The 23,604-nt window shown below is 24.0% G+C and overlaps 5 protein-coding genes across 8 annotated transcripts; 2 read left to right on the top strand and 3 right to left on the bottom strand.

Moving 5' to 3' along the window:
• Positions 1-5,295: 5,295 nt before the first annotated feature.
• LOC122854901 lies at positions 5,296-6,974 on the bottom strand. Of its 2 annotated transcripts, none has more exons than XM_044155934.1 (4): positions 6,879-6,974; positions 6,155-6,287; positions 5,729-5,827; positions 5,296-5,658 (listed from the first exon to the last, which is right to left on the bottom strand). In XM_044155934.1, the coding sequence occupies exons 2-4, from the start codon at positions 6,272-6,274 to the stop codon at positions 5,296-5,298; spliced, it is 582 nt and encodes a 193-aa protein (XP_044011869.1). In that variant the 5' UTR covers positions 6,275-6,287; positions 6,879-6,974. The 2 variants fall into 2 exon arrangements, with proteins under 2 accessions (XP_044011869.1, XP_044011870.1); XM_044155935.1 differs by lacking the exon at positions 6,879-6,974 and adding an exon at positions 6,429-6,465 and having other exon boundaries at positions 6,155-6,357.
• Positions 6,975-7,506: 532 nt separating this feature from the next.
• On the top strand, positions 7,507-11,603 carry LOC122854900. The gene is made up of 3 exons (XM_044155933.1): positions 7,507-7,782; positions 9,015-9,176; positions 9,258-11,603. Exons 1-3 carry the CDS (start codon positions 7,716-7,718, stop codon positions 9,467-9,469), a joined length of 441 nt encoding a protein of 146 aa, XP_044011868.1. The 5' UTR covers positions 7,507-7,715; the 3' UTR covers positions 9,470-11,603.
• On the bottom strand, positions 11,030-15,264 carry LOC122854899 (protein germ cell-less). Of its 3 annotated transcripts, none has more exons than XR_006374007.1 (9): positions 14,933-15,264; positions 14,451-14,574; positions 14,264-14,360; positions 13,808-14,177; positions 13,460-13,729; positions 13,038-13,256; positions 12,598-12,688; positions 12,202-12,524; positions 11,030-12,112 (listed from the first exon to the last, which is right to left on the bottom strand). XR_006374007.1 is itself a non-coding variant. In XM_044155931.1 (8 exons), the coding sequence occupies exons 1-8, from the start codon at positions 15,076-15,078 to the stop codon at positions 12,396-12,398; spliced, it is 1,446 nt and encodes a 481-aa protein (XP_044011866.1). In that variant the 5' UTR covers positions 15,079-15,264; the 3' UTR covers positions 11,030-12,395. The 3 variants fall into 3 exon arrangements, 1 of the variants encoding a protein (XP_044011866.1); XR_006374008.1 differs by having other exon boundaries at positions 12,209-12,524; XM_044155931.1 differs by having other exon boundaries at positions 11,030-12,524.
• Positions 15,265-15,522: 258 nt separating this feature from the next.
• Positions 15,523-19,302, top strand: LOC122854897 (elongation of very long chain fatty acids protein 6). Its single transcript, XM_044155929.1, has 3 exons — positions 15,523-16,240; positions 17,120-17,460; positions 17,668-19,302. The coding sequence occupies exons 2-3, from the start codon at positions 17,144-17,146 to the stop codon at positions 18,197-18,199; spliced, it is 849 nt and encodes a 282-aa protein (XP_044011864.1). The 5' UTR covers positions 15,523-16,240; positions 17,120-17,143; the 3' UTR covers positions 18,200-19,302.
• LOC122854898 (transmembrane protein 242) lies at positions 18,777-21,503 on the bottom strand. Its single transcript, XM_044155930.1, has 2 exons — positions 21,352-21,503; positions 18,777-21,223 (listed from the first exon to the last, which is right to left on the bottom strand). The coding sequence occupies exons 1-2, from the start codon at positions 21,398-21,400 to the stop codon at positions 20,829-20,831; spliced, it is 444 nt and encodes a 147-aa protein (XP_044011865.1). The 5' UTR covers positions 21,401-21,503; the 3' UTR covers positions 18,777-20,828.
• Between the last annotated feature and the right edge of the window lie 2,101 nt (positions 21,504-23,604).

Below are 23,604 nucleotides of genomic sequence, written 5' to 3'. Positions count from 1 at the left end.
CATTTTTACGAAATTGTAAACGAGCTCTGCTTTTTTTTACAATTTCAGTGTCTGTTGGGATTGGGCCACCGTTTACCTGGAACATACATTTATTTCAATGAGAATGGTTGAAAATTATTCACTCAGCCGTTTAAGGTTGATTTCGAATATCTAAATTTCAGGTAGACTTGTTTTTTGTTTTATTTTCTTGGTGAATTAGTTATTTATATTAACGATTTTTTAAAAATATTTATTGTCACACAGAGAGAAATATTCAACAAACATTGTGGTTCTGGTACAACACTATAGTGGCAAGATGCAAACTTCGTTTTTTTCATTTGTTTTTCTTATAAAACTTGTTAAATGTTGAGTATTATTTGTTTTGTAGATTCGTAATTCTTGTTAAACAGAACCACAATTTTTATTGGACCACAATTATTAGTCTGCTTTATTACAAATTTTATTTTCTAATTTAATAATTTTTATTTTCACTTTAATATTTTTTGTTTTGTGCATTATAAATTTTGTTGTTCAGTACAACAATTTTTGAGGTCCAACAAAACTTGTATACCGTGTAAGAATTTTTGTCTTAGATCACCACAAATTTTGTGGTTCTGGAACCACAATTTTTGTCAGCTAGCAACAGATGACACACACAAACAAGTTTGGGAGGGGTGTGTTAGTTGTGTGAGTTATTACTGTTGGCCGTTACAAGTTATGTTTATGCTTAACTCTGAATTAGGATAGATTGGTTTGGACTTGTCATTGATTGACAAAAACACAAGAAAATATATAGACATTATTTGATTATTTAATTATTGAAGGATTTTAACAATTAGTAATTTATAAAGTGCGTAAATATAAAATAAAACAGGGTGTGAATTTGCAGCTAAGATTACTTATATTATATTAGTCAGTGCATAATTTTTTTTTAGTTGATTCGCTATTTGTTCATCAAATAACCTTTCTTTTTAAACGTCAATTTAATTTTTTTATCTATCAACTATAACTTCTTTTATTTTTACTTAGTTTTTTTTTTTTACTCTTTTAGTTTTGTCAATTATATGTTTAGAATGCATAGATTTATAATGAAAAACTGGTGGTAAAACGTAATTAGAATATACGTATGTTGAATAATTCATTATTATTATTTTTTTTTATTAAAAGAGTTCATTAATTTTTATTTAGGTAGAAAACAATTTTCGTTTATTTCGTAAGAATTTTTATTGAAAGTTAAATAAATATTATTGTTACTGTACAATAAATTTTATTAAAAAATCAAGAAATTATGTTTAATTCACAAGAATTTTTATTTGAAATTAAATAAATTTTATTGGTACTGATCAACAATTTTTATCAGAAAAAGAACAAATTTTGTTTGTGCACCGTTGACAACTTCAACACACAAGGTATAGACGTTACCTTGAAATTTTATCAGTAACTTTTTTTTGTTTTGGTTTAAAACTTTGCATTTACTATCAGTTTGTGGTGTTAAACAAAACAAAATTTTGATATTAAGTACAATTTTTTAGTGCTATCCGTTTAATTAATTATTAATTATTAAACACTAGTCAGCCATGTCCGGCTACACCGGACTTAGGTGTATATCTATTTTTAATTCTTCAAAAAATTGAAAAACAAAAGAAATATGTAGAAAAAATTCAATTTCTACATGCTGGTAAACCGGAAACCGACATTACAAACTAAAGCAGTAATTTTAATCTCCTCTTTTTGAAAAAATATATTTAATAATAAGAAAAACCCTAAAGATAATTTAAAAAATCATTTTTACCTCCTGGTGATCGTAAAAGGTAACTTGGGTGATTTTTTCGTGGACTTAAACTCTCCTGAACTCAAACTAAATATCTATGTTGAATTTCATGTCAATCGGGCCAATAGTTTACGTCGAACTGTGTTTCCAAGGATCCGGCTACGTGTTTTTATTGTATAGAATAAAAATTTCCCGAAAACACAGATCGACGATGGTCGATGAGACTTGGAATCAAGCCTAATTATTATTTTTATTTTTTCATTATATATACGTGCGTAATAAATATTAATAAGATAGTTCCAGAAACATTTCAAAGTTGCGGATATGAATCAAATGAATTTAAACGACATTTCAAATTGTAAAAATAGATATGACCGGAAGTATAATTTAATATGATTTTATCTGTCCATAAAATAGGTTTTTTATTCAAGTATTCTTCCATATTTTAATTTCACTTCCCAAAAAATGAACTATTTGAGCTGTTGCTTCAAGTTCATTTCAATTTTAGAAATACAAACTTGCCATGCTTCAATCTATTTTTATATTTGTGATGTATGTATAGCTAATGTCTTCATCTTTGATAAGATTTTTTATATTCTAAACTTTTTCAATTGATGATAATTAAACTTTACATGTATACAAGTTCAAACTTTAGAAATACAAGAACAATGTGAATGCGCTTCGCGCGCCTGTTTTGCTGTATTTCATTTCTGTTTATTGTAAGTAATTATTTATAATTTGTACAATTATTTATTAAAAAAAAAATTTTTTTATCATAATTTCTTTATCTTAGGTATTTCATTTTTAATTAATATTCATCAATATTATTTGAATAATATCTCAAACAAACAATTTTTGAAAGAATTGAATCTAGCTCTAAACAATATTTATAAATATTTTAACAATAGTTATTTAATAATGCACAATTCGTTCCATTCATTGGCTTTATTAATTTCAATCTATTAATTGCCACAAAAAAGAAAAATTATCACTTATCAACAACATAAATAAATTAATAAATATTATTACAAGAACCAATCAAATAAATTATTTCTCGTTTTTATAAAAAAAAAAAAAATTATGTGATTATTGTTTTAATATTTAAATTAAATGTTAGTCTTACCTCCAAAATACTGGCTGTTATTTCTGCTTCACATGAATCTCCCATTGAACTAAGAGAATTCGAACTGCGGTCATCTTCATAAGACATCTGAAAATTTTGATATTTTTAATTCATTAAATATTAAATATAAAGAATCATATAAACTTTTTCAGTACGCAATTGAGTGAAGTTGTATTATCAGGGAAATTAACTTGATGACTTTAAATTTTACAACACACTAAAAATTTTCCAAGTCCCTCTAAAACCACAGTAAAATACGGAAGGTTGTTGCTTTGAAGAAAAAAATAAAAATATTTATCAAAATCTAATATAACAATGTGCATTATTTATCTTTATGACACCATTTTCATTCGAGAGTAATTAAAGCTGCTTACCAGTGGCATACTCGAAATAATATTTGAAGCTTGTGGGGCCCACATATTATAACGCGCAAATTGTGTTACGCTTTCTTTCCCTCTGCCCCTTAACGTACAACGCTAGCAAAATTTTTGGGGCGGGGCCTAAATCCAGCTCCTATGCTTTAACACAGAAAATATTCATGCTTGACAACCCCAAAAAAATAAAAAAAAATATTTTCAAATAGTTTTTTTTGTATGAAATCAATTATTATTTATATATATTTTGATCTGTATAATTATTTTATACCATAAAGAATCATTTTTTCATAAAAAAAAAAATTTTATAATCATATTTAAAAAAAAAACACTGAATTGTGTTTATTATGTTGTCAGACTGATGGTGATTAGCAGTGAAAAACCTAATGAAATTCCATTTTTTTGTGGATAGTTTTTATAATTACAGAAAATCTAATACGGCGTGCCACAATAATATTGGTATCAAAAAAAACTTGATATTTTTTTTATAATTCAGTAGTTTTTGGGAAATCTGTCATTCGATTTGACCACATTTGTTTATGTTCGAAATTATTTTGTTACACTTGCTTCCATAAGAGCCATTTATAACCTCTCTAAAACAGGCAGACTTTAATAATTAATATAAAAAAAACGAATACCAATACCTATAATTCTAAGGGCACATTAAGATGCGTTAATATTTCATTTATCTAATCTCAAAATTTCATAACATCCTCATTCCATCAAGTTTACTAGCGTTGTCCGTTAAAATCAAGCCTCGAGTGAGTTGAGTGTAAACAACAGGCACTAATACTTGCAAGCAATATATGCTTGTGTATGTCACGTCTGTGTGCATCACTCGACGCGAAAAAAAAAAAAAAATTTCTAAGTTAATTATCTTTTAAAATACACGGTACAGATAACTCAATTTTTTTTTTATAATATTCGTCTTTTTAAGCACTACAATTTGATAGTAATTATTTGGATTTCGAGCAGAAATCAAATGTGCTACATGCTGTATAAAAAAAAAAGAAAAAAAAAAAAAACAGATTTTATCCTATCCTCGTGGTAAAAAAGTTATCAACTTTGACATTCATTATCTCAAAAAAACCGAGTCAGAAAAAATTGAAAAAAATTGACAATGTAGATAATTATTTCATTTAAAAAATAAGCCTGATAGTAAAAAATTTATCAGAACTTAATTATCGGCAAGCAACTGAATTCTTTTTTTTGTTTTTTTTTTTTTTTTTTCAAAGCAACAAATATTTTTTCAACAATAGCAAAATAATTGTCATGAAATTTTGACATAATATTTATCAATTTAATAACAATCTTAAGCTAAAAAGTTTATTGATTTGTTAAAATAATTAAAATATATTTGAACTTGTTTAAAAAAAAAAAAAGTATCTTACACTCAGATTATTTGATATAAACTGCACCATTGTTGGTATTTTTTTTTTATATTTTATCGTTTTACAATGTCGCCGTATTCAACAAAAAGACAAAAAAAAATTAAGAACAATTTTCTATTTGTATTATTTAATTAATAATATATAAAAATTATTACAAGCACGTGATTTTTAAGTCAGTAAAAAACTGACAAATTTTATAAAGTTCCAGTAACTTCCAGTTGGAAGAAAATCAGACAAGAGACTGTGACGACTGTGAGCAGTGAGCCTGTGACATCTGACATGCGAATGAATTTGAGGGGAAGTGTCGTATGTCTTTTGTTCATCGCAGTTCATCAGAAATGAAAGCAACGAAAGGGGAAGATACCCCCAGAAATGACACATGCATATATAAATTTGATTTTAATATGTTTAATATTGTTGCCAAAGACAAAGACGACAACAACTACATATTTGTCTTTATTTCATTTGATAATAACATAAATATATATGTAAATATAACCTTTATAATTTTTGTCATTATTTTAATAAAAATTAATTGAATATTGCTTTCTAGCTAAATCTATTTAAGCTACTGATTTTAAAAGTTAACAAGTTAAGTTGATTAAAAATTAGTCAAATTGTATGTTTAAAAAATATAAACAATATAGTGTTTTAAAATTACTGAAAAACAAACATGTCATCAGTAACTGAGTCAATTAAAATATCACGTGGTTTTGCAACGCTTTTTTTATCGCGAAAACTAAAATGGTATTTATCATTTGATTGATTAATCTTTGTTGTATCTCGAAGACAATAAAAATCACCATCATCAGTATGTTCAATAATATTATTTTGATTTGTTTTAAAGTCATTTGTACTTGATAGATTTGAGGATGAGATAGATTGACTGGATAAGCTTGATGTTGATGTACTTGATGATGATTCTCCAGTCAAAGACATGTCTTCAAATTGTTTTTCTAAAATTCGTTTTTTCCAATTGAATTCAATACCAGCATCAGTTGGAATTGGCCCACCATTCATCTGGTAAGAAAATTAAATACAATTATTTTAAATTTACATATTTTTAATTTTTTATTTGTATTTAACAAACCGTGAGAATATCAGATGTTATTTCTGATTCCATTGGTCCATCATCATTAGCACCAAAGTGGTTATCGTTGTTTAAGCCAACATCATCATCATCAAACAGCTAAATAAACAAATAAAAAATTGTTAAACGTTTTTCTAATTTTAAAATTATTATTCATGATAAAAAAAAAGGTTTGTAAATAAAATTTAATAATATAATTTTAAAATTATGAGATTAAAATAATATTTTAGTCTTGATGATGTCGTTATCATCGTCATTAATATTTTGTTATTATTTTATTTTTCAGAAATAGTAAATGATATCATTGGCCACGTGACAATTTGATCCACGTGTACACTTGACGCATGAGGAAAAAAAGAAACAAAATTTATAAATCTACGTAGAAATTATAAATAATATTGTGAGTAAATTAATTGATCAACTTACATGTGTATTTTTTCCAAGTGATGAATAATTTTGTCGGCCAGAGTAATGACCTCTTCTTGATTTCGGTCTAGTTGTTTTAATGTCAAATTTATCATTTCCATCATATCGTGATTTGTTCATTGCTCAATATATTCTACCAAATTGTAATTTAAAAAAGAAAATTAATTCTCTTCAGTTATTAAAATTTTTATTATTTAGTTTATCTAAAAATAATAATTGTTTAAATAAAATATTTTGGTTAGTTTTGTAAGTTAAAAATTTAACTTTCTAATACTCAAAAACAGTCAAGCAACGTCAATGATCATGCTCCGGCACTGACTAACGAAAAAATAGAAAAAACATTTTTCTAATGCATTTTTCTTTCAAGGTTTTCCGAAACTCTTCAAGCTACGTAAATTATATGGGGTGTGAATTTTTAAAGAATAAAACACACCAGGGGTTTCTTTAAATTTTATGGCTATTTGTAAAAGTTTAGAAAAGTTTTTTCTTTTTATTTATTTCGGATTAGTTTTGCTTACAAATATTAAAAACTGTATATTTATTTAGATAGTTTATTAGTATCTGTCAGGTTAAAAATAATAATGAAAATATCATGACAATTTCTTTTTTTAATAATTAAATTATTGGCTCTTTTTATTTTCTTTTACTTTTTACTACTTATTTTTTAGTTAACTTTAACAATTTTTTGTTCACTTAATAGTATTAAAAATAATTAATCAATCACCTGAATAAATTGAAGATACTTTTTTCCATGTTCAGAAAATTTTAAGCAAGTTTAATTTTGTTTTTTCAATCGGCTTTCATTTGTTTATTTTATATCTCTGAAATTTAACTGAAAAAACAAATGACAAAAAAATTAATATAAAAATATACTAGTACATAGTAGTAAAGTAGTTTAGTTACTATATTATTTTAAAAATTATAAAATTGATTTTATCAAATATTTTATCATATCTTTTATCATATCTTAAAAGTAAAAACACCAACTTACTTGATAATTTGTTTTTTTTCCAAAATAATATTCTTACACGTGAAAATATTTATAAACAAACTGAATCATTATAGTTTAAATATATAAATGTAAATTTGAATTATAGAATGAATAAAAAATTAACATCGACAGGTAAATTATTTGTCTAAAAATATATTTCTAAAAGAGAAATATCTTGCTCTGAGGCATTAGAAATTTGACCTTGAAAATGACGTTGAGTCAAATCAGCGATAAACTAATAGGGTGGATGGGTGGGTGATATAATATTCCTTTTTTTTTTTTTTTAAATATATATTATTTTTCCATTCAAGTTTGCGCATGGATAATGTTAAAATCAACTGCGCCTGTGTACTTATCTCGTATAAAGATGTTTGTCAGATGACTATTAGCCGGCAGATGCTCCCGCGATTTTCCAACAAATTTTACAATAAATAAACAACAAATGCAGTGACAAAGTGTATTGTTAAAAAACTAAAATAAATTTACAAATATTTTTTTAAATAATTATAAAAGTAATATAAAATAAAATTTCTATTCAGTGATATTAGAATTTCAATTTAATAATTAAACATGACTGTTAATAACAAAGTATCAATGTTTGTAACATTATTTTTATTTATAACATTATTTTCATATGGTGAGTATTATTATAATTAAAAGAAAAAAAAATACTAATTTATATTTTTCATTCAAATAGATTCACTATTTATTGTTTAAATAATTTCAACTATTTTTTTGTTGTAATATTATGTAACTAGACAACTTAGATAACTTGGACAATTAAAAATATTTCATTGACATGGTTTTTTTATTTTTTCAATTCACGTCAACACAAAAAAGAGTGCAATTTAAATAATTTTCGATCAACCGGATATTAAATACAATTTAGTTTTTCATTATTGAATTCAAGGTGTGTTTATAAAATTAAACTAATGAAAATAATTTATATTGAATAATAAATTGTTAATGGAATAATAATATTAAATTTATTATAATAAATATGTGATGACAGTTTAAATAGAATTAAAAATAATAATGATAAAAAAATGAGGGTAGTAAGGAGGGTTCGATGGATTACAACATGCTGAATTGTTATATTGAAGTCATAGAAATATATTTAGCATTTGTGGTGCTTCTTGGCCCTGCTGATTTAACATCAACTAAATTAACCCATATACAATATCCAATATTATTATTTATTTATTTAAAACCATAAATGAAAATAGGCCAATGCGAAAATTTAAGAAAAATAATATTTAAATATTCATAAACAGATATTGAATGTTTTTTTTTTTTTTTATTTGTAATTTTCTTTCAATTCAAAAAATAATCAAATTGAGTATAATTAATATTTAGATTATAAAGATTTAATTCATCTCTTGACACAGTTTCAGAATATCATTGATACTGCAATTTAAAGAATATTTGTTTTTTTTTTTTTAAATCTTAATTGAGGGTCATATTTGTATACAAAATAATAAAACGAAATTGGGATAACGTTGTGGGTCGATAGGGAAGAATGTGACGTAATATAAAATATTTGACCTAGTTTATCATTGAGATTATTCCGGGTAAATAGTAAATACTTGATCGTTGTACAGATAAAATTGTTGATGCATTTTGAAAATACAAATGACATTAATAATGAAAACTCGAAAGAAAAAACTCTAATTTTTTAAAATTAAAAATCTCAATTAAATTTACTAAATATAAATTATTATTAAAAATTTTTTTTCTGATTAACATTATTAAGCAATAAATATATTACGTTTTAATGAAAAAATAATAAAATAATAATTTTTTTTATTATTGGTAATTTAAATAATTGTTAATTTTAATTTCATTGAATTTTTTAAAATGATTTTTCAGGTGAATCAATTGTTTGTTATCAATGTAACAGTGCATTTGATCCAAGATGTGGTGATCCATTTGATCCATATACACTTGGTACAGTTAATTGTAGTTTTCAACCACATCCAGAACATTTGAGTAACATTGAACCAACAATTTGCCGAAAAGTATCACAAACAAGTAATAAAATTATTTGAATTTTTTTCTAAATTTATTAAATAATATTTGATAAATTAATAAATAAATTTTTTTTAATTATAGCTGAAGGTAAAACAAGGGTTGTACGTGGATGTGGTTATGTTACTGATGAAAGTAAAGATGACAAAGCATGTGCACGACGAACAGGTACACACAATGTTGTTGCTCATTATTGTTCATGTACTGGTGATCTATGCAATGATGCTAATACCAAAATTTCAAACCATGGAATATATGGATTATTTAGTATTTTAATTATTCTATTAGTTAATTAATTTAGCAATTTAACAAAACTAATCATTTATTTTTAATAAAATAACATTCAATTTTTTTCTTTTTTTTTGCATTTTACAAAATATTAAATTCAATCACATATTAGGTAATATAATAAATAAAAATTCATTCATTTCAATTCGTTTAACAATTGAAATGATATTATTTTTTTTTTAATTATAATTAACACATAATTATTATTGTTAATATTATGAGTGATAAAAAAGAATAATGATTTATAGGTGTATTAGATAACACCATCGTCCTTTTATTATCGTCCAAGGTAACTCTAGTTTGTTGATGACAAAATAAATAATTGATTGTTTAAAAAAAGAAAAACAAACAGGAAATATAAATGCAATAAAAAGAATATTTTGAAAAAATATATACAACGATAACTGTTGATAACAAAAAAGTATACAAAAAATAATATCGTTAAACGATGTTATAAAACTGCTAATAAATATCATCAAAACGTGATAAGTAATAATAGTAACTATTAAAATAGTAAAATTTAAAAATATTTATTAAAAAAAAAAAACAAAATAAATAACTAAAAAATATATGTTTTTAATAGAGTATATGAATAAATATCATAGTTAAAATATTCTGACTGCAAATTTCTCGATGAAATATCTTGGCAATTCAAAAAAATAAAAACATTATGTAGGGGTGTATTAGCATCAAAATCATTGGATATTTTTAATGAAAATTACAGAAGCATAAATGATATAATGACAATTTTAAATGTGTCCACAATAATTATTATGACAACAGTTAAATACAAAAAATAAATAATCATTGTATTTTACAATTTATTTATGTTTTTTAAAATTTACTTTTATCATACATCTTGGACACATTTAAAATTACTTAATTAAATAATAAATTAATTAGTCATTGTATTGTAATGACTGAATATTATCATTTTTGCAAATTTAATTTTCTTAATATTTACAATTTAAATTTTTTCATGAAATGCTTATTTTTTTTATTTTTTTTTTAAATTTATTATTGTATATTTTTAATAAGATTATTATTATAAATATTGTATAAATCAGTAGTTTATTTATTTTTAACTTTCACGAGAATATTTTTATTGTGGAATATTATCCATCAGGTTTTATTTTATTTTTTTTTCGGTGATAATTTTTACGCGAATATTTTTTCTTTGAGATTTTTTGTTCGGGAAATTTTTCGTCAGAATATTGTAACTAAGATATTTACTCATGAAATGATTATTAATAATAATTTGTAAATAGAAATTTATTTAAAATTTAATGTGGATAATTCAATCTAGGGCCTTGATATTTATTTATATTTATATAAAATATATAAAATAGGCCTAATTAAATTGTTTTTCGTTTTTGGTAATTTTTATTTCGAAATGAGCATCTTAAATTAAAAAATTGGTTGATAGTAATTTTTTAAATACCAAATATATATTTTAAAAAACGATGATTAATATTGCCAGACCCTACCTCAATTATATTCAAAGCAAATACAATTTTTTATCTCGCTCAATAACAACAAAATTATTTTCTAAATTGCAAAAGAAAAAGTTTAGATAAATTTAGCTAAATTAATAAAAATATTTTAAAAATTAGTTTTATCAATAAAATAATAATTGTTTATTAATTTATTGCCCGGAATTTATGTCGTGAAGACAGTCGCATGTATGCCTTAAAAAATAACAATTAGTGTATGAAAAAAAAAAGATAATAATATTAAAACAATATCAAAAAAATATAATTTAGTAATATTTTAAATAAGTCAAATAAAAAAAAAACATAAATCGTTGTTAAATAAAAAATTTTTGCAAATCAGTGTTTACTCAATATTACAATACAAAAGAAATTTATTTAATGAACAATATTTTTATTCATTATTTATTGTTATAAACAAATTATTACAAATATTAATAAATTACTTTGTCAATGTCCATCAACGAGTTTCAACGCGCTGCGTATTTAAATAAAAATTCTAATTCATTACAAGTAATTCGTCAATAATGTTTTCCTTTTTTTTTTTTTAGAAAGTAAATTATTATTTACACAAGAAAAATATTAATAGAATGAAAAAGAAACAACACTTGTATGCAATTATTACTGAATAAACAATATTAAAAACTGAAAATATTTGCGCAAAAAAATTTATTAAAGTGAGATAAACTTTAATAATAATCATCTTTAAATTTGTCTTATTTATTAATTTATATTTTTATCATTTGTTACAAAATATTCACAGCCTTCGAAAATCTACAGGCAGCAAAAAAAAAAAATGATTCTTCACGTGATTTTAATATCAGAATAATCATTAGAAAAAACAAAAAATGAAAATACGATTGACGTAATAATAAAAAAAAAAAAAAAATTGCAATATGAAGATATAAATCTTCTTCGTTAAATTAAAAATAGTTTTTTTATTTCATAAAAGTTGATATATATTTTGTCTTCGTTGTAATATAATTTTAATAGTCATAACTTATTAAAGTTGAAAAGAAAAAAAGAAAAAAAAAACATTTCATATAGAAATACTGGTGGAATGTTTTTTGATTTTTGTTTCGAGTATAAGTTTCAGCCAAAAAAAAAAGCGCATGATAATTACTCTTATCATCGTGAAATAATAGTCATTTACCTCGTCGACTAAAAAAAAAAAAAAGAAAAAAAAAAACCACAAACCAATGAAAATTAATTATTTTCAATAAACAAAAAATATTTAGAAAATTGTTTACCTTTTACCTCAACAGAATTCACGTTTCTACAGTAAGAGCACTTTCTTTTTTTCTTTTATATATTCTAGTATGTATTAACCGACTAGAAAATTCAATTATGTGAAAAATATACAATTTTAGCACCATAACACTTTTTTACTTTTTCAAATTAGAAAAATAAATAGAAAAAAAATATATGTATATTTTCTTTGACATTATGTTTCGAGTTCTGTGATGTTTGATATACTTTCATCGTCTTTTTCTATAAATGGTGTTACAACTTGCATATTAACTGAGATATACAATGGATATGTTAATTGCTTGTCCAGTGACATTAGCTGCTTCTGAAAAATTAATTAAACAAAGATTCGTTGGTAATTCTTATTAGAAATTTAGAATAATTTTTTTAAAACGTACCTCTTCATTTTTATGCAATGATATTCTTAGTATTCCGCTGTCTTGCATGTGTTTTATTTGTCTCTGTTCATCCAGAGATATCAATGAAATTCTGAAAGACAAATTTTATTTTGTTAAGATTGTTGCTGCTTATCTAGAGGATATTTTATTTGATTTAAAAGTAAAAAATTTGAATCTTAATAAAAATTAAACATTGACTAACAACGCGAGTCACAAACAAAAATTATATTGATATACATTTAATATTTTGATGAAAAACAAAATTATATAATGCTGCTTATTTTTATGACATAATTAATTGATTTATATATTAAATGATTTATTGTGAGCGCTTGAAACATGTTGAATACTTTTTATTTATAAATTATTTTTATCAATTTGTATCAACTTGACCAGTCTAATTATCAACAGCATAGAATATTTTTTTATTTTAAATTTACCTTATCATGACATTACGTTTCCTTTGATTAATTGTAATATGATCAGTGTCCAGTCTGTGATTTCTTCTAATTCTCAGTGTCGTTGTATCAAGATAAACAACAAGATCAAGACCAAACAAAAATGCAGTCCACCTCCAAATATGTTCACTGGGTTTATCAACACAACGTCCACATCTGAAGCACTCATTTGAAAATTCTAATTCACTCATTTTCTTTGGCCTATAAAAAAATTTAAAAAAAAAAAAAATCATCATCAACATTATCAGTATTAAATAGTATAGGTATAACAATGAAAAATTATACCAAGATAAATTTTTAATCATGCAGAGGATGTTGTTCAGGAATCTGGGTTTTAAAAGGAAAAATTTTAAGTATCTAAATATTGTTTTTAATAAGGAAAGAGTATTGTTGTTGTCACTAACCCACGATCATGATTAGCATCAATATGTAACAAATGAAGCCACTGTTCTTTGTATGCTTCATGCAACCATTTTGGTGGTATTAAATTATCACTGTATAATATTTTAACATCTTGATAATCCAACAGTAGATATTTCATTCTCAATGCTTTAAATGGAGCTGAATATGTTTTACCAATTGTCGTTTCTAAAAGTGGCTCTGACCACGTATGTTTTTTATAATAATCATCAACTTCTACGGAATCATCATTATCTTCCATGTGTATAAAAAGCCTTTATAATAGAATAATAATAACAAAATATATTTACAATATTAAAAATAAATCATTATAATATTAAATAAATATTTACCATTCTCTCAACATCATGTATAAACAAAATTCTGTTTGCATTGCAACAAGCCCTGGACTATTAATAAGTTCAGCCATAAATTCAGGTGTTATTTCACGTAAAAATGTTGGATATCTCCATCCATATCCTAATAAATTTACTTCAAGCCATTTTTTAGCTGCTTTTTTAGCTTCTGGTACACCATAAGACACTGCTGCATTATAATAAGGCACAACGGTTTTAATATTTGTTGTTTCAATCATTATTTCAGTACATTGATCAATTAAACCCTGCAATTGAAATAATGTTGCTGTTGCTAATATTGATATAACTTCTTTTGGCTCTAAACTAACTTCATCTTGATAAAATGAACCCAATACTGTTGACAATGCTGTAAAATATTGAATATTTGTTTTATTTTCGTTGATGCAAGATAACTAATTGTGTTTAAACTTTTTTTTTGAATAAACTACTTACAGTCAAGAGTTATTGCTGGATCAGCTATTTCTACAGTTATTATTTTTTGATTTGTCTCTTTCCATGAACCAGAGAACATACTTGCAAAATAAGGACTCTATGAAAACAAAAAAAACGGTGTTTTCAATATTAAGAGGTTGTTATTTATTTATTTAGGATTAATGCAAATTCACTTATGCAAATTTACCTGACTTATGTAAACTTTGTGAAGCCTCCATGGTCTACCCAGTATAAAAACAGTTATATCACTGCCTTTTTCTTCTTGAAAAAGTGTTTTGTAAATATACTGTGCAGTTGTTAATAATTTTCTTCTAAAAAAAAGAAAGATAATGATTTATAAAAATCCATAAAATTATTTCATTATTTTTTTTTTTTCAGTTTATTGTTGTTATTTTTTAGGGGTATGACATCATCGAGAAACAAAAATAAAAATGTCTCATCATATGTTTAGCCATGACTATTTAGTCCAAGGACAAAAAAAAAAAAAAACCGAAATTTCCTTTTTAGAAAAATTATAGGTATTAATTAAAAAAAATTAATTTTTTAACGTAACACGTAAAAAATATAATCGAAATCTAAATTTTTTAAAAAAACAATTTCGAAATTTGTAAAAGAAACTAAAAATTAGAAAAATTAATTTTCTTTTTTTGTTTTTTTTTGTCAACTCACTTTTTTGGAGTCTGTAAGGTTCTCTCGATGAAATCAGAATCCGAATCACAATTATCTTCTTCAATGCACTTTCTTTTTCTACCACGATAAACTGAATTAACAGCAACATCTGACATCCATGCAATTTTACTTGAATAATTACCCATTTTTAATTTAAAAAAATAAATTACAACTATTTTTATATGATTTAATTATTTTATTGTTTATTGTCATGAATTATAATCAGATGTGTAGTATTCAACACATTCAACAACACATTTGTCACTCTAATTTTGAGCATAATGTAAACATTTAGTCTCTGTTTGTAGTCAATATTCAGTTGCAAACTGTTTTTTTTTTTTTTTCTTTATTTATTTATTTATTTTTATTTGGGAAAGAAAAAAAAAAAAGTGTGTTGTTGTGTCTTGTGTGTGTGTGTGCAGTGTGCAGAGCCCTTTACTACCGATCAAAATTCAACAGCGAGATTTTTTTTTATTGCGCATAATAACCGCGCATAAAGCCCGATGTCAAACAACTAGATTTTTTCCAAATATCCCTAAAAAATTTAGTTTTTTTTTTGTAATAAATGGATATGTCGAAAACTGCTCGACGCCGGTGGTTTAAGTTGTTTATAAAATATGGATTTTTAATATAATAACGTCACATGAATTTACATCATTTAAATTTATATGATTAAATTCAATTAAATTTAAAAAACTCATCTACTAAAATTAAAAACAACAGCGCATGCTCTGATGAAGCGGTCATGTTGACGCAAAACTTTGCGACTCTTTTGCACTTGCGGCTATTTTAAATATCTCGTTCAAAAATAATAACCCACCATTGTGGTTGATTGGCATATTATTATAAACAATTATAAATAAATATTGTGACATATTTCTTTAGAGTTAAGTTATGTTATATTTCAACATTCTGCGGCTTCATTGAGCAAAGTCGCAGGTGTTTGCGTCAATGTTGACTTTTTGTGAGCAGTTCAAAAATCAAAACGCAAATGTAAATCATCCTTTAAGTGCAAGAAAGCATCTTATATTGTGTACACAAGCCTTTAGACACATACATACAAAAGCCGAACAGCAAGTAACGCAATTTTAAAGCACTCCCGGCGTGCTCCCGTACTCTAACGTCTTGTCGTCTTCAATAGACAGGAGACAACATTTTAGAACAGTTATAGCCATCCACAATTTGTCATCATAGTGATTAGAGTTCACATCCGTTTGTCTTGCCAAAAAAAAAAAAAATTAATACATAGAAATTTTACGCCAAGTGCCTAAAAGGATCATTGCCGATCCAACATCATCAACACCCCAAGTAAGTTTATGAACACTTGAAAATTTTTTAATATAAAAAAAAATAATTAAAATATACCTATACATATTTTCAACTATGTACATAATTTACAAGATAAAAAAATTTATTAATTGACGATGCTGACACGCCGGATTTTTGCCGCGCCCGTTAACCGTTAGTTTTTATTTTACTCTAAAATTTTTTTATAAATCTTACAATATTTATTAATTTATTTATTAGTTAAAAAATTTTTATGAGTTATTATTACTTTAATATTTCATTATTAGAAAAAATAAATTTACAAGCCGGTTGATTACAGTGAACACCTGATCTATTTTTTTTTCTATAAAATATAAAAAAACAAAAAATTAATAATAGTTAAAAGATCCTTTGAAGCGTGCAAATAATTACCTGTATTATTTTACAACAACGTCTAATCGAAATTCATTTATCATTATGTATTTAAGATAAAAAAATAGTTGATTAGATTTTTTTTTTTTTGCAATTATCTGATCATGAGTTGCAGTATCAGGTCATCGACGTCCAATTTGTAGAAATATATTTTATATAATATCCAACATCTGTATAATCATCAAGATTTCCTGTCCAAGCATGATACTTAATTTTTATAAATTTTATTTCATAATCATCACTTGGATTTGAATTACTTGAGAGTTTGTCACGTTGATATTTTAAAGTACCCTTAATCACCAAATTGCCTCGTTATTTTATGATAATTTTTTTTTACTTTAATTTTTTCATGGTCACAGTAATTGTAATTAATATTTTTATGTATTTTTTTAATCATTAATCTGCAAACTTGCAACTGTTATCTTTATTTTATATTTTATCACTTCAATGATTGAGTCAAGTGAATTAAAATATATTTGTCTTTTTCAGGTTTAAATTACCAATTTAAAAAATATGGAGTTCATGGAAGTAACAGTGCCGAATTACTCTTATGTATTTAATTTTGAAAAAAAATTTATTCATCAAGATACACGTGATTGGATGCAAAATAATTGGACTTATGGTTTTTATTATTGTGGCATTTATATGATATTAATATTCAGTGGACAACATTGGATGTCATCACGTCAAAGATTTGAGTTACGTGGATTATTAACTATTTGGAATACATTACTTGCAACATTTTCAATTATTGGATTTACCAGAACAGCACCAGAGCTTATTCATACACTCAGAAATTATGGATTGTATCACAGTGTTTGTGTACCAAGGTAACAATATATTCTTTTTAAAATTTTATCATCAGTCGAAAGTTAAATTAAAAAAAAACGATAAAATATATAGATAACTATTTTTAAAATTAAAAATAGAAATATTTTTTTATCAAAAAAACATTTAACTGATAAAAAAAAAACGACCTTTGAACATATTTTAAAATATCAAACTAATTAGTATTTTTTTTTTTTCTTTTTTTGTAGTTTTATCGAGCAAGATCGTGTGTCTGGTTTTTGGACATGGATGTTTGTTCTTTCAAAGTTACCAGAATTAGGTGATACAATGTTTATTGTATTACGTAAACAGCCATTAATATTTCTTCATTGGTATCATCATATAACTGTACTGTTATATTCATGGTTTTCATATACTGAATATACATCAACAGCAAGATGGTTTGTTGTTATGAATTATTTTGTTCATTCAATTATGTATACTTATTATGCATTAAAAGCAATGCGTTATTCACCACCAAAATTTATATCAATGGTTATAACAGCATTACAATTATTACAAATGGTTATTGGTTGTGCTATTAATATTTGGGCATATCGTTATCTTGAACCTGGTCAAAAAGATTGCTGTATATCAAAACATAATGTACATTTTAGTTTACTTATGTATGGTAGTTATTTTATATTATTTGCTAGATTTTTCCATAAAGCATATTTCGTTGGTAGAAAAAATACCAAAACATCAAATGATGATTATAGCAAAAAAATTAAAAGCAATTAATCTTTTTCAACTGAAACTTAATATTCATATGAACAAATTCAAATTACATTATTGTAATTTTATACTCGGATTTAAGTATGTCAGCATTTACTGATTTACAAATTATTTTTTTCCTTTTTTTTTTTCGTTATTGTTTTTATAAAAAATATTAAAACTATCAATTTGTTTATACAATTTATCATTTTATTTTTTGAGTTAATTTGTTGCTCTTCTGGTGACTTATTTTATATAAATAAATAAATAAATTTTTTTTTTTTTTTGTAGTTTGTCAAGCAATCAAATTTTTAAATTTTTCTTTTACGTGGATATTGAGTGCAAAGTCTTTTTTCTTTTTTTTTTTTCAATTAACACTGTGTGAGAATAAATAATAAATTCATAATATGCGCACAATAATATTCAAATATTTGTTGAACTAAACGAAAAAGAATATTTTTTTAAAATAAAAAACAAAGTCGTATAAATTTTTGGTAATCAAGTCAAAATAGAATCGAGTTTTATTTGAAAAATTTAAAATTAAAATGATCATTGACATAGTTATTGTCATTGTATTTAAATAATTATCAAAATTACATAAATCAAGAATATTTTAGTTATTGTTTACAAAAAAAGCTAATAAATATTTTACTTCAGGTGGCATATGTATATTTTTTTTTTCATTTGCAAGTAATAATTATTCAACTATATTAACAATCATTTTCTCAGGGTTTATAAAATCTATTTTGTTTTTTTTTTTTCTACATAATATAACATTTTTTTTTTTTATTAAAAATCTCAATAATAAAAACAGGAAGTATTTTTTGTTTTATTTTTGGGACTGTTGTGTTTTTAATTATCGCTTTAAATTGATAATTAAAAGCGACAAATTGTATAATAAAATAAAAAAATATAAACATTAAATGATAAAAATTATGTACAACTTGTAAATGAAAAAAAAAAAAAAAACTTGTAATGATTATAATCATCGATAATTTAAAAGACCAGCTGTGACCCCGAAAGAACGTGTGAGATAAATAATTTTTAAAAAAATGTTTTTTAATCACTCAATGATAAATTAATAATAAAAAAAAAATCTGCGGATATTGACCGCGGCGCGCAGGACGTGCTCAATGTAAAATCGATACTCCAAAATGCGTGTAATTATTATTTTTTTTAAACTAATAATAATAACTAAACAATAAAAAAATATTTTTTTTTTTTTAAATTTTGTAATCAATCAAAATAAATAATTAAAATAAAAAATTGTCTTGATATTTATTTTTTTTTTCTAATTTACTTCATTATTAAGCAGCTGGTATATTTTTGATAATTTTTTTTTCCTTTATTTTATGAATTTATTGAGTTTAATAAAAATATACTTTTAAAAAAAAAAAATTGTTTTTTACATTATTTTTGTTTATTTAGTTTTAAAATTTGTTCATTTTAATTTATGGGTAATGTTAATTAGTATCTGTGGGTTTTTATCATTTTGCTTCCGTAACAATACACTTGACCTTGATCAAAAAAAAAAAAAAAAAAATTCAATACGGAAGAAAAAAAAGATAGTCAATCTAAATCTCAGGCCACTTTTGTTCAATGTTCAAAATTTATTATCATTGTCAATTAAATTATCATCAACTGTCATCGTTCAAAGACCAAATTTCAATTACAATATTTCAGTATGAATATTGTGATTTTTATTTTTTTTTTCCATTATGATTATAAAGATTGTATAGCAGGTTGATAAAAATAGATTGAAAATGTCGTTGAAAAAACACTTTGATCTTTGATCAGTAGAATTCAAATTTTAATATTGAAAAGAAAAATGACCTACTTAAAAAATATAATTTAAAAACGATTTGACTATTTTTATCTTGCGTTTTTGTTTTTCGAATTTTAAATTGCCAGTTTTATCAATTTAGAAAAAAATAATTTTATAACTTTAAATATATTATCTGCATGCAATTTATTTTTTTTTGTCTAGTTTTTTTATTATTTTTTATCATGTAAATTGTAAAATGGAAATAGCGTGATTTATATAACATAAATTACGTGACACGTTTAAATACTAAGTAAAGTATTTTTGATAAAAATATATTTACTATTATGTAAACATTAAGAGTATTTAATATCTAAAATAAATTCCCTCTTTCCATTAACATTTTTTTGATATGTAAATTAATCAAACCATCTTGAAAAATTTTAAATTCAAAGGATTAAAAAAAAAACAGCTAATTAATAATCCTTTCATGCTAGATTTAAATACTCTTTTTTAAATTTTATAATGCATGTTATTTCTGTGATAATAAAATATCCAAGCTGAGAAAATTCCTGGTATTCTATTCAAGTTTAAGAAAGGATAATTAAATTCTATTTAAATTAGTTGGTAAAAAAAGTCAATAACATTAAAAATAGTTTTGAAATAAAAGACGTGTTGTCGTTTTAATGAACATTATTATTATTATTTCATTAGCAAAAAAATTAGATAACAACTGAAGACTAGATAGATCAAGATCAAGACTCTGGTCTTTATCCTAAGAACAAAAGTCCACATTTAACATTTACTTTGTTTCAGGTGGCAGCACATCATGGTCTTATTTAATAACAAGATAAAATAAAATCATTCAACAAATATTTTAAGTTTAAAAAATGATTATTTACTGTCTGTTGAATTTTCCTTGCCCCATTCTTCAGAAACGTATTTTAAAAGATCATTCATTCCATCAAACTCAGTTCTACTTGTAGGTGGATCATTTTTTTTAATTTTTGGTAATATTGATCCCATTTTTTGACGAAATTCCAGAGTATTTGTTGCTCCAGATAATTTCCAAATGCCATAAAATAATAAACTACATCCACCAACAGCATAAAATGTACCCCAGCCAAGTGCTCTGATTGCCAATGCAACACCTGGCTCTGTAACACCTTTTGATAAACCAGCAGCACCTTCTTGAAAATATTTAGGATCTTTTTTTCTAACTGCTGCAATTGTTGTGCCAAAACCAATTAATGCTGATATACCAGTTACTGCACTTAGAAATACAACACCTGTTGAATATTTGTATTAGTAAATTATTATGATTTTGATTGTTTATTTATTTGTTTTTTTTTTGAGGTTATGTATTATAGATAAATACAGTAAGGGATAATGGGTTATAGCCATTGATTAAACTTGCCATAAAATTTATCTTCACTAGTCATTGATGATTTTTTTACAGTCGTCATTTTTTAGAAATTAAGTTTGTTGTAAATATTTAACTAACTATTGGTTAACGTTAAACTTGAATTTAACTGAGGACAACAAATTTTGTTATTGAACAAAACCGGCCCCCCCTAGAATCCTTGAACTTGAGCACATATGTTAAATGTTTAATGATAGAGAGAGAAAGAGAGAGAGATACTGGAGAATTTTTTTATTTTTTGCGCATGACACTGCGCAATGCCCGATAAAAAAAATTTGAGAAACGTAAAGCCCCTTAAACTAACTATAATCACTATTAGTAATTAAATTAGTAAAACTAACAAATTAATATCTCGCAAATTATGAAATAAATGGAAATAAATTTGTTAAGAATAATGGCGGAGAGACACCAAATTGCACCAAATTTAGCAATTTGGTGAAATAGAGTAAATTTAGTGATAATTTGGTTATTTTTGCAGCCGCCATGTCTACAAGCGGAAATTTTAGCTTGTCGTGGGTTTGAGCGATTTCTGCGATCCAATTGGATCCAATGCAATCCAATCAAATCCAATGCTCGTTAGTGTAGAATTTTAACTTTTTTTTTTTTTTATTAAACAAAAAAACGTGATAATTGGTGGTTCAAAAGAAAAATAGATACATATTTATCGACGAGTACAAAAAATAAAATTCCCATTAATTTTTTTTTGTATAAGATATATATTTTTTTTTTTATAAAATATTTGTAAAATATTATGCACACTTTAATTTATCTTGGCAAGTTTGTATTGCTAAAATTAAAACAAACTGAGAAAATACCATTCAAACTTTATTATTACTTTAGATAGATTAAAATCATATTAAATTATATGTTTAAGCCCTATATCTATTTATGGATTTTCGTAATTTTGTAATAATTATGGTTAAATTAATTTGATTCAAGTTAGACTTTACATATGTTACTATTTTTTCTACATGTAGCTACAGTTGAAAATACTATAAATATTTTGTACGCAATCGAGAAATTGTTTTCTACTATTGTGTAAATCTATCTATTTTAAAAAATAAAATGAAAACAATGATACACAGAAAATTGTTTGTCAAAATTTACTAAGCTTATGATTAATTAACTCATAAATTATTTGTAAAATTATCTTTGAATTTCAATGGTTATTTTCATGAAAATCTAACACAAAAATTTCATCATTAATAACATTTTAATGTCACTTAAATACCCTAAAAATTTAATCATATAAATTTAAGCAATAATTTTTTAACACTAATTTACATTTAAAATGAATAATTATTTAAATTATAAACTACAGCTTGAAAAATTATATTGATTATAAAAGTTAAAAAAATGTAAAAAAAAAAAAAAAAAAAAAAAAACGATAGAGAGCAACTACACTGTTGTGTATTATTATCACAGGTTGATTACATATAAAAATAAGTTATCAATTAATTGATGTTGTTTTTTTTTACATATTATTTTTGTCACTACGTCGTGATTCTTTAGTTGATTTACCAGATGTATGTTTACCATCAATTTTTTTGTTTTGTCCTTTATTTAATTGTGGAGAAATTTGTGTACTTTTTGAACTAGAATTTCTATTATTAATTATTTCATCAATGCTCTCAGTAACAGCTTCCATTTCAAGTGGTAAAGATGTTTGAGTTGCCATTTCGTTAGCATTTATTGAATTTAGTAAATTTATTTGTACATCTGATTAAATAATTGAAAAGTAAAATAATTATTACAAAAAGATGCTACCACTATACTTGGTTTCATAATTTATCATCATTCATTACTGATAGTTTTCGTTGATCCATCACATGAAAAAACCAATGAGTCACCTGTTTGATAAATTTTATTCTTGTCAAATATGCGATAAGAAAATGATAAAAAAATATATATTTCTAAGCTTTTGAAAAAAATATAATTTTATTCTAGCTGATGCATGCCTTCAAAAATTATATTTATTATGAAAATTAAAAAAATGTAAAAAAAAAAAAAAAAACGATAGAGAGCAACTACACTGTTGTGTATTATTAACACACGTTTGTGTTGAATTTAATAGAAAAAACACGAAACTCACTCTATAATGAACTATTGGCGAACGAAAAAGAATATGAAGAAAACATCAGAATTCAAAATCTTTATACTGTCGAATCTGTATATAATTTATGTAATTTAAAAAACAAAATATATAAACTAGAAAATGATGGTAATAAAACGACTAAAAAAGAAGAA

The sequence above is a fragment of the Aphidius gifuensis genome, linkage group LG4, assembly GCF_014905175.1.
Source record: "Aphidius gifuensis isolate YNYX2018 linkage group LG4, ASM1490517v1, whole genome shotgun sequence".
Taxonomy (NCBI): Eukaryota; Metazoa; Arthropoda; class Insecta; order Hymenoptera; family Braconidae; genus Aphidius; species Aphidius gifuensis.
The sequence above is the reverse complement of the archived record's forward strand: the minus strand, read 5'-3'. Positions and strand labels throughout refer to the sequence as shown.

Excerpts from the sequence above, each read along its gene's own strand:
- LOC122854900 (XM_044155933.1), top strand. The coding sequence starts at position 7,716 with ATGACTGTTAATAACAAAGTATCAATGTTTGTAACATTATTTTTATTT. Across the intron at positions 7,783-9,014 it reads TATAACATTATTTTCATATG|GTGAATCAATTGTTTGTTAT; the intron begins GTGAGTATTATT and ends ATGATTTTTCAG. Across the intron at positions 9,177-9,257 it reads CCGAAAAGTATCACAAACAA|CTGAAGGTAAAACAAGGGTT; the intron begins GTAATAAAATTA and ends TTTTAATTATAG.
- LOC122854897 (XM_044155929.1), top strand. The coding sequence starts at position 17,144 with ATGGAGTTCATGGAAGTAACAGTGCCGAATTACTCTTATGTATTTAAT. Across the intron at positions 17,461-17,667 it reads CACAGTGTTTGTGTACCAAG|TTTTATCGAGCAAGATCGTG; the intron begins GTAACAATATAT and ends CTTTTTTTGTAG.
- LOC122854901 (XM_044155934.1), bottom strand. The coding sequence starts at position 6,274 with ATGAACAAATCACGATATGATGGAAATGATAAATTTGACATTAAAACA. Across the intron at positions 5,828-6,154 it reads CACTTGGAAAAAATACACAT|CTGTTTGATGATGATGATGT; the intron begins GTAAGTTGATCA and ends TTGTTTATTTAG. Across the intron at positions 5,659-5,728 it reads TAACATCTGATATTCTCACG|ATGAATGGTGGGCCAATTCC; the intron begins GTTTGTTAAATA and ends TTTTCTTACCAG.
- LOC122854899 (XM_044155931.1), bottom strand. The coding sequence starts at position 15,078 with ATGGGTAATTATTCAAGTAAAATTGCATGGATGTCAGATGTTGCTGTT. Across the intron at positions 14,361-14,450 it reads ACAAAGTTTACATAAGTCAG|AGTCCTTATTTTGCAAGTAT; the intron begins GTAAATTTGCAT and ends TTGTTTTCATAG. Across the intron at positions 12,689-13,037 it reads AAACGTAATGTCATGATAAG|AATTTCATTGATATCTCTGG; the intron begins GTAAATTTAAAA and ends TTTGTCTTTCAG.
- LOC122854898 (XM_044155930.1), bottom strand. The coding sequence starts at position 21,400 with ATGACGACTGTAAAAAAATCATCAATGACTAGTGAAGATAAATTTTAT. Across the intron at positions 21,224-21,351 it reads TAGTGAAGATAAATTTTATG|GTGTTGTATTTCTAAGTGCA; the intron begins GCAAGTTTAATC and ends AATATTCAACAG.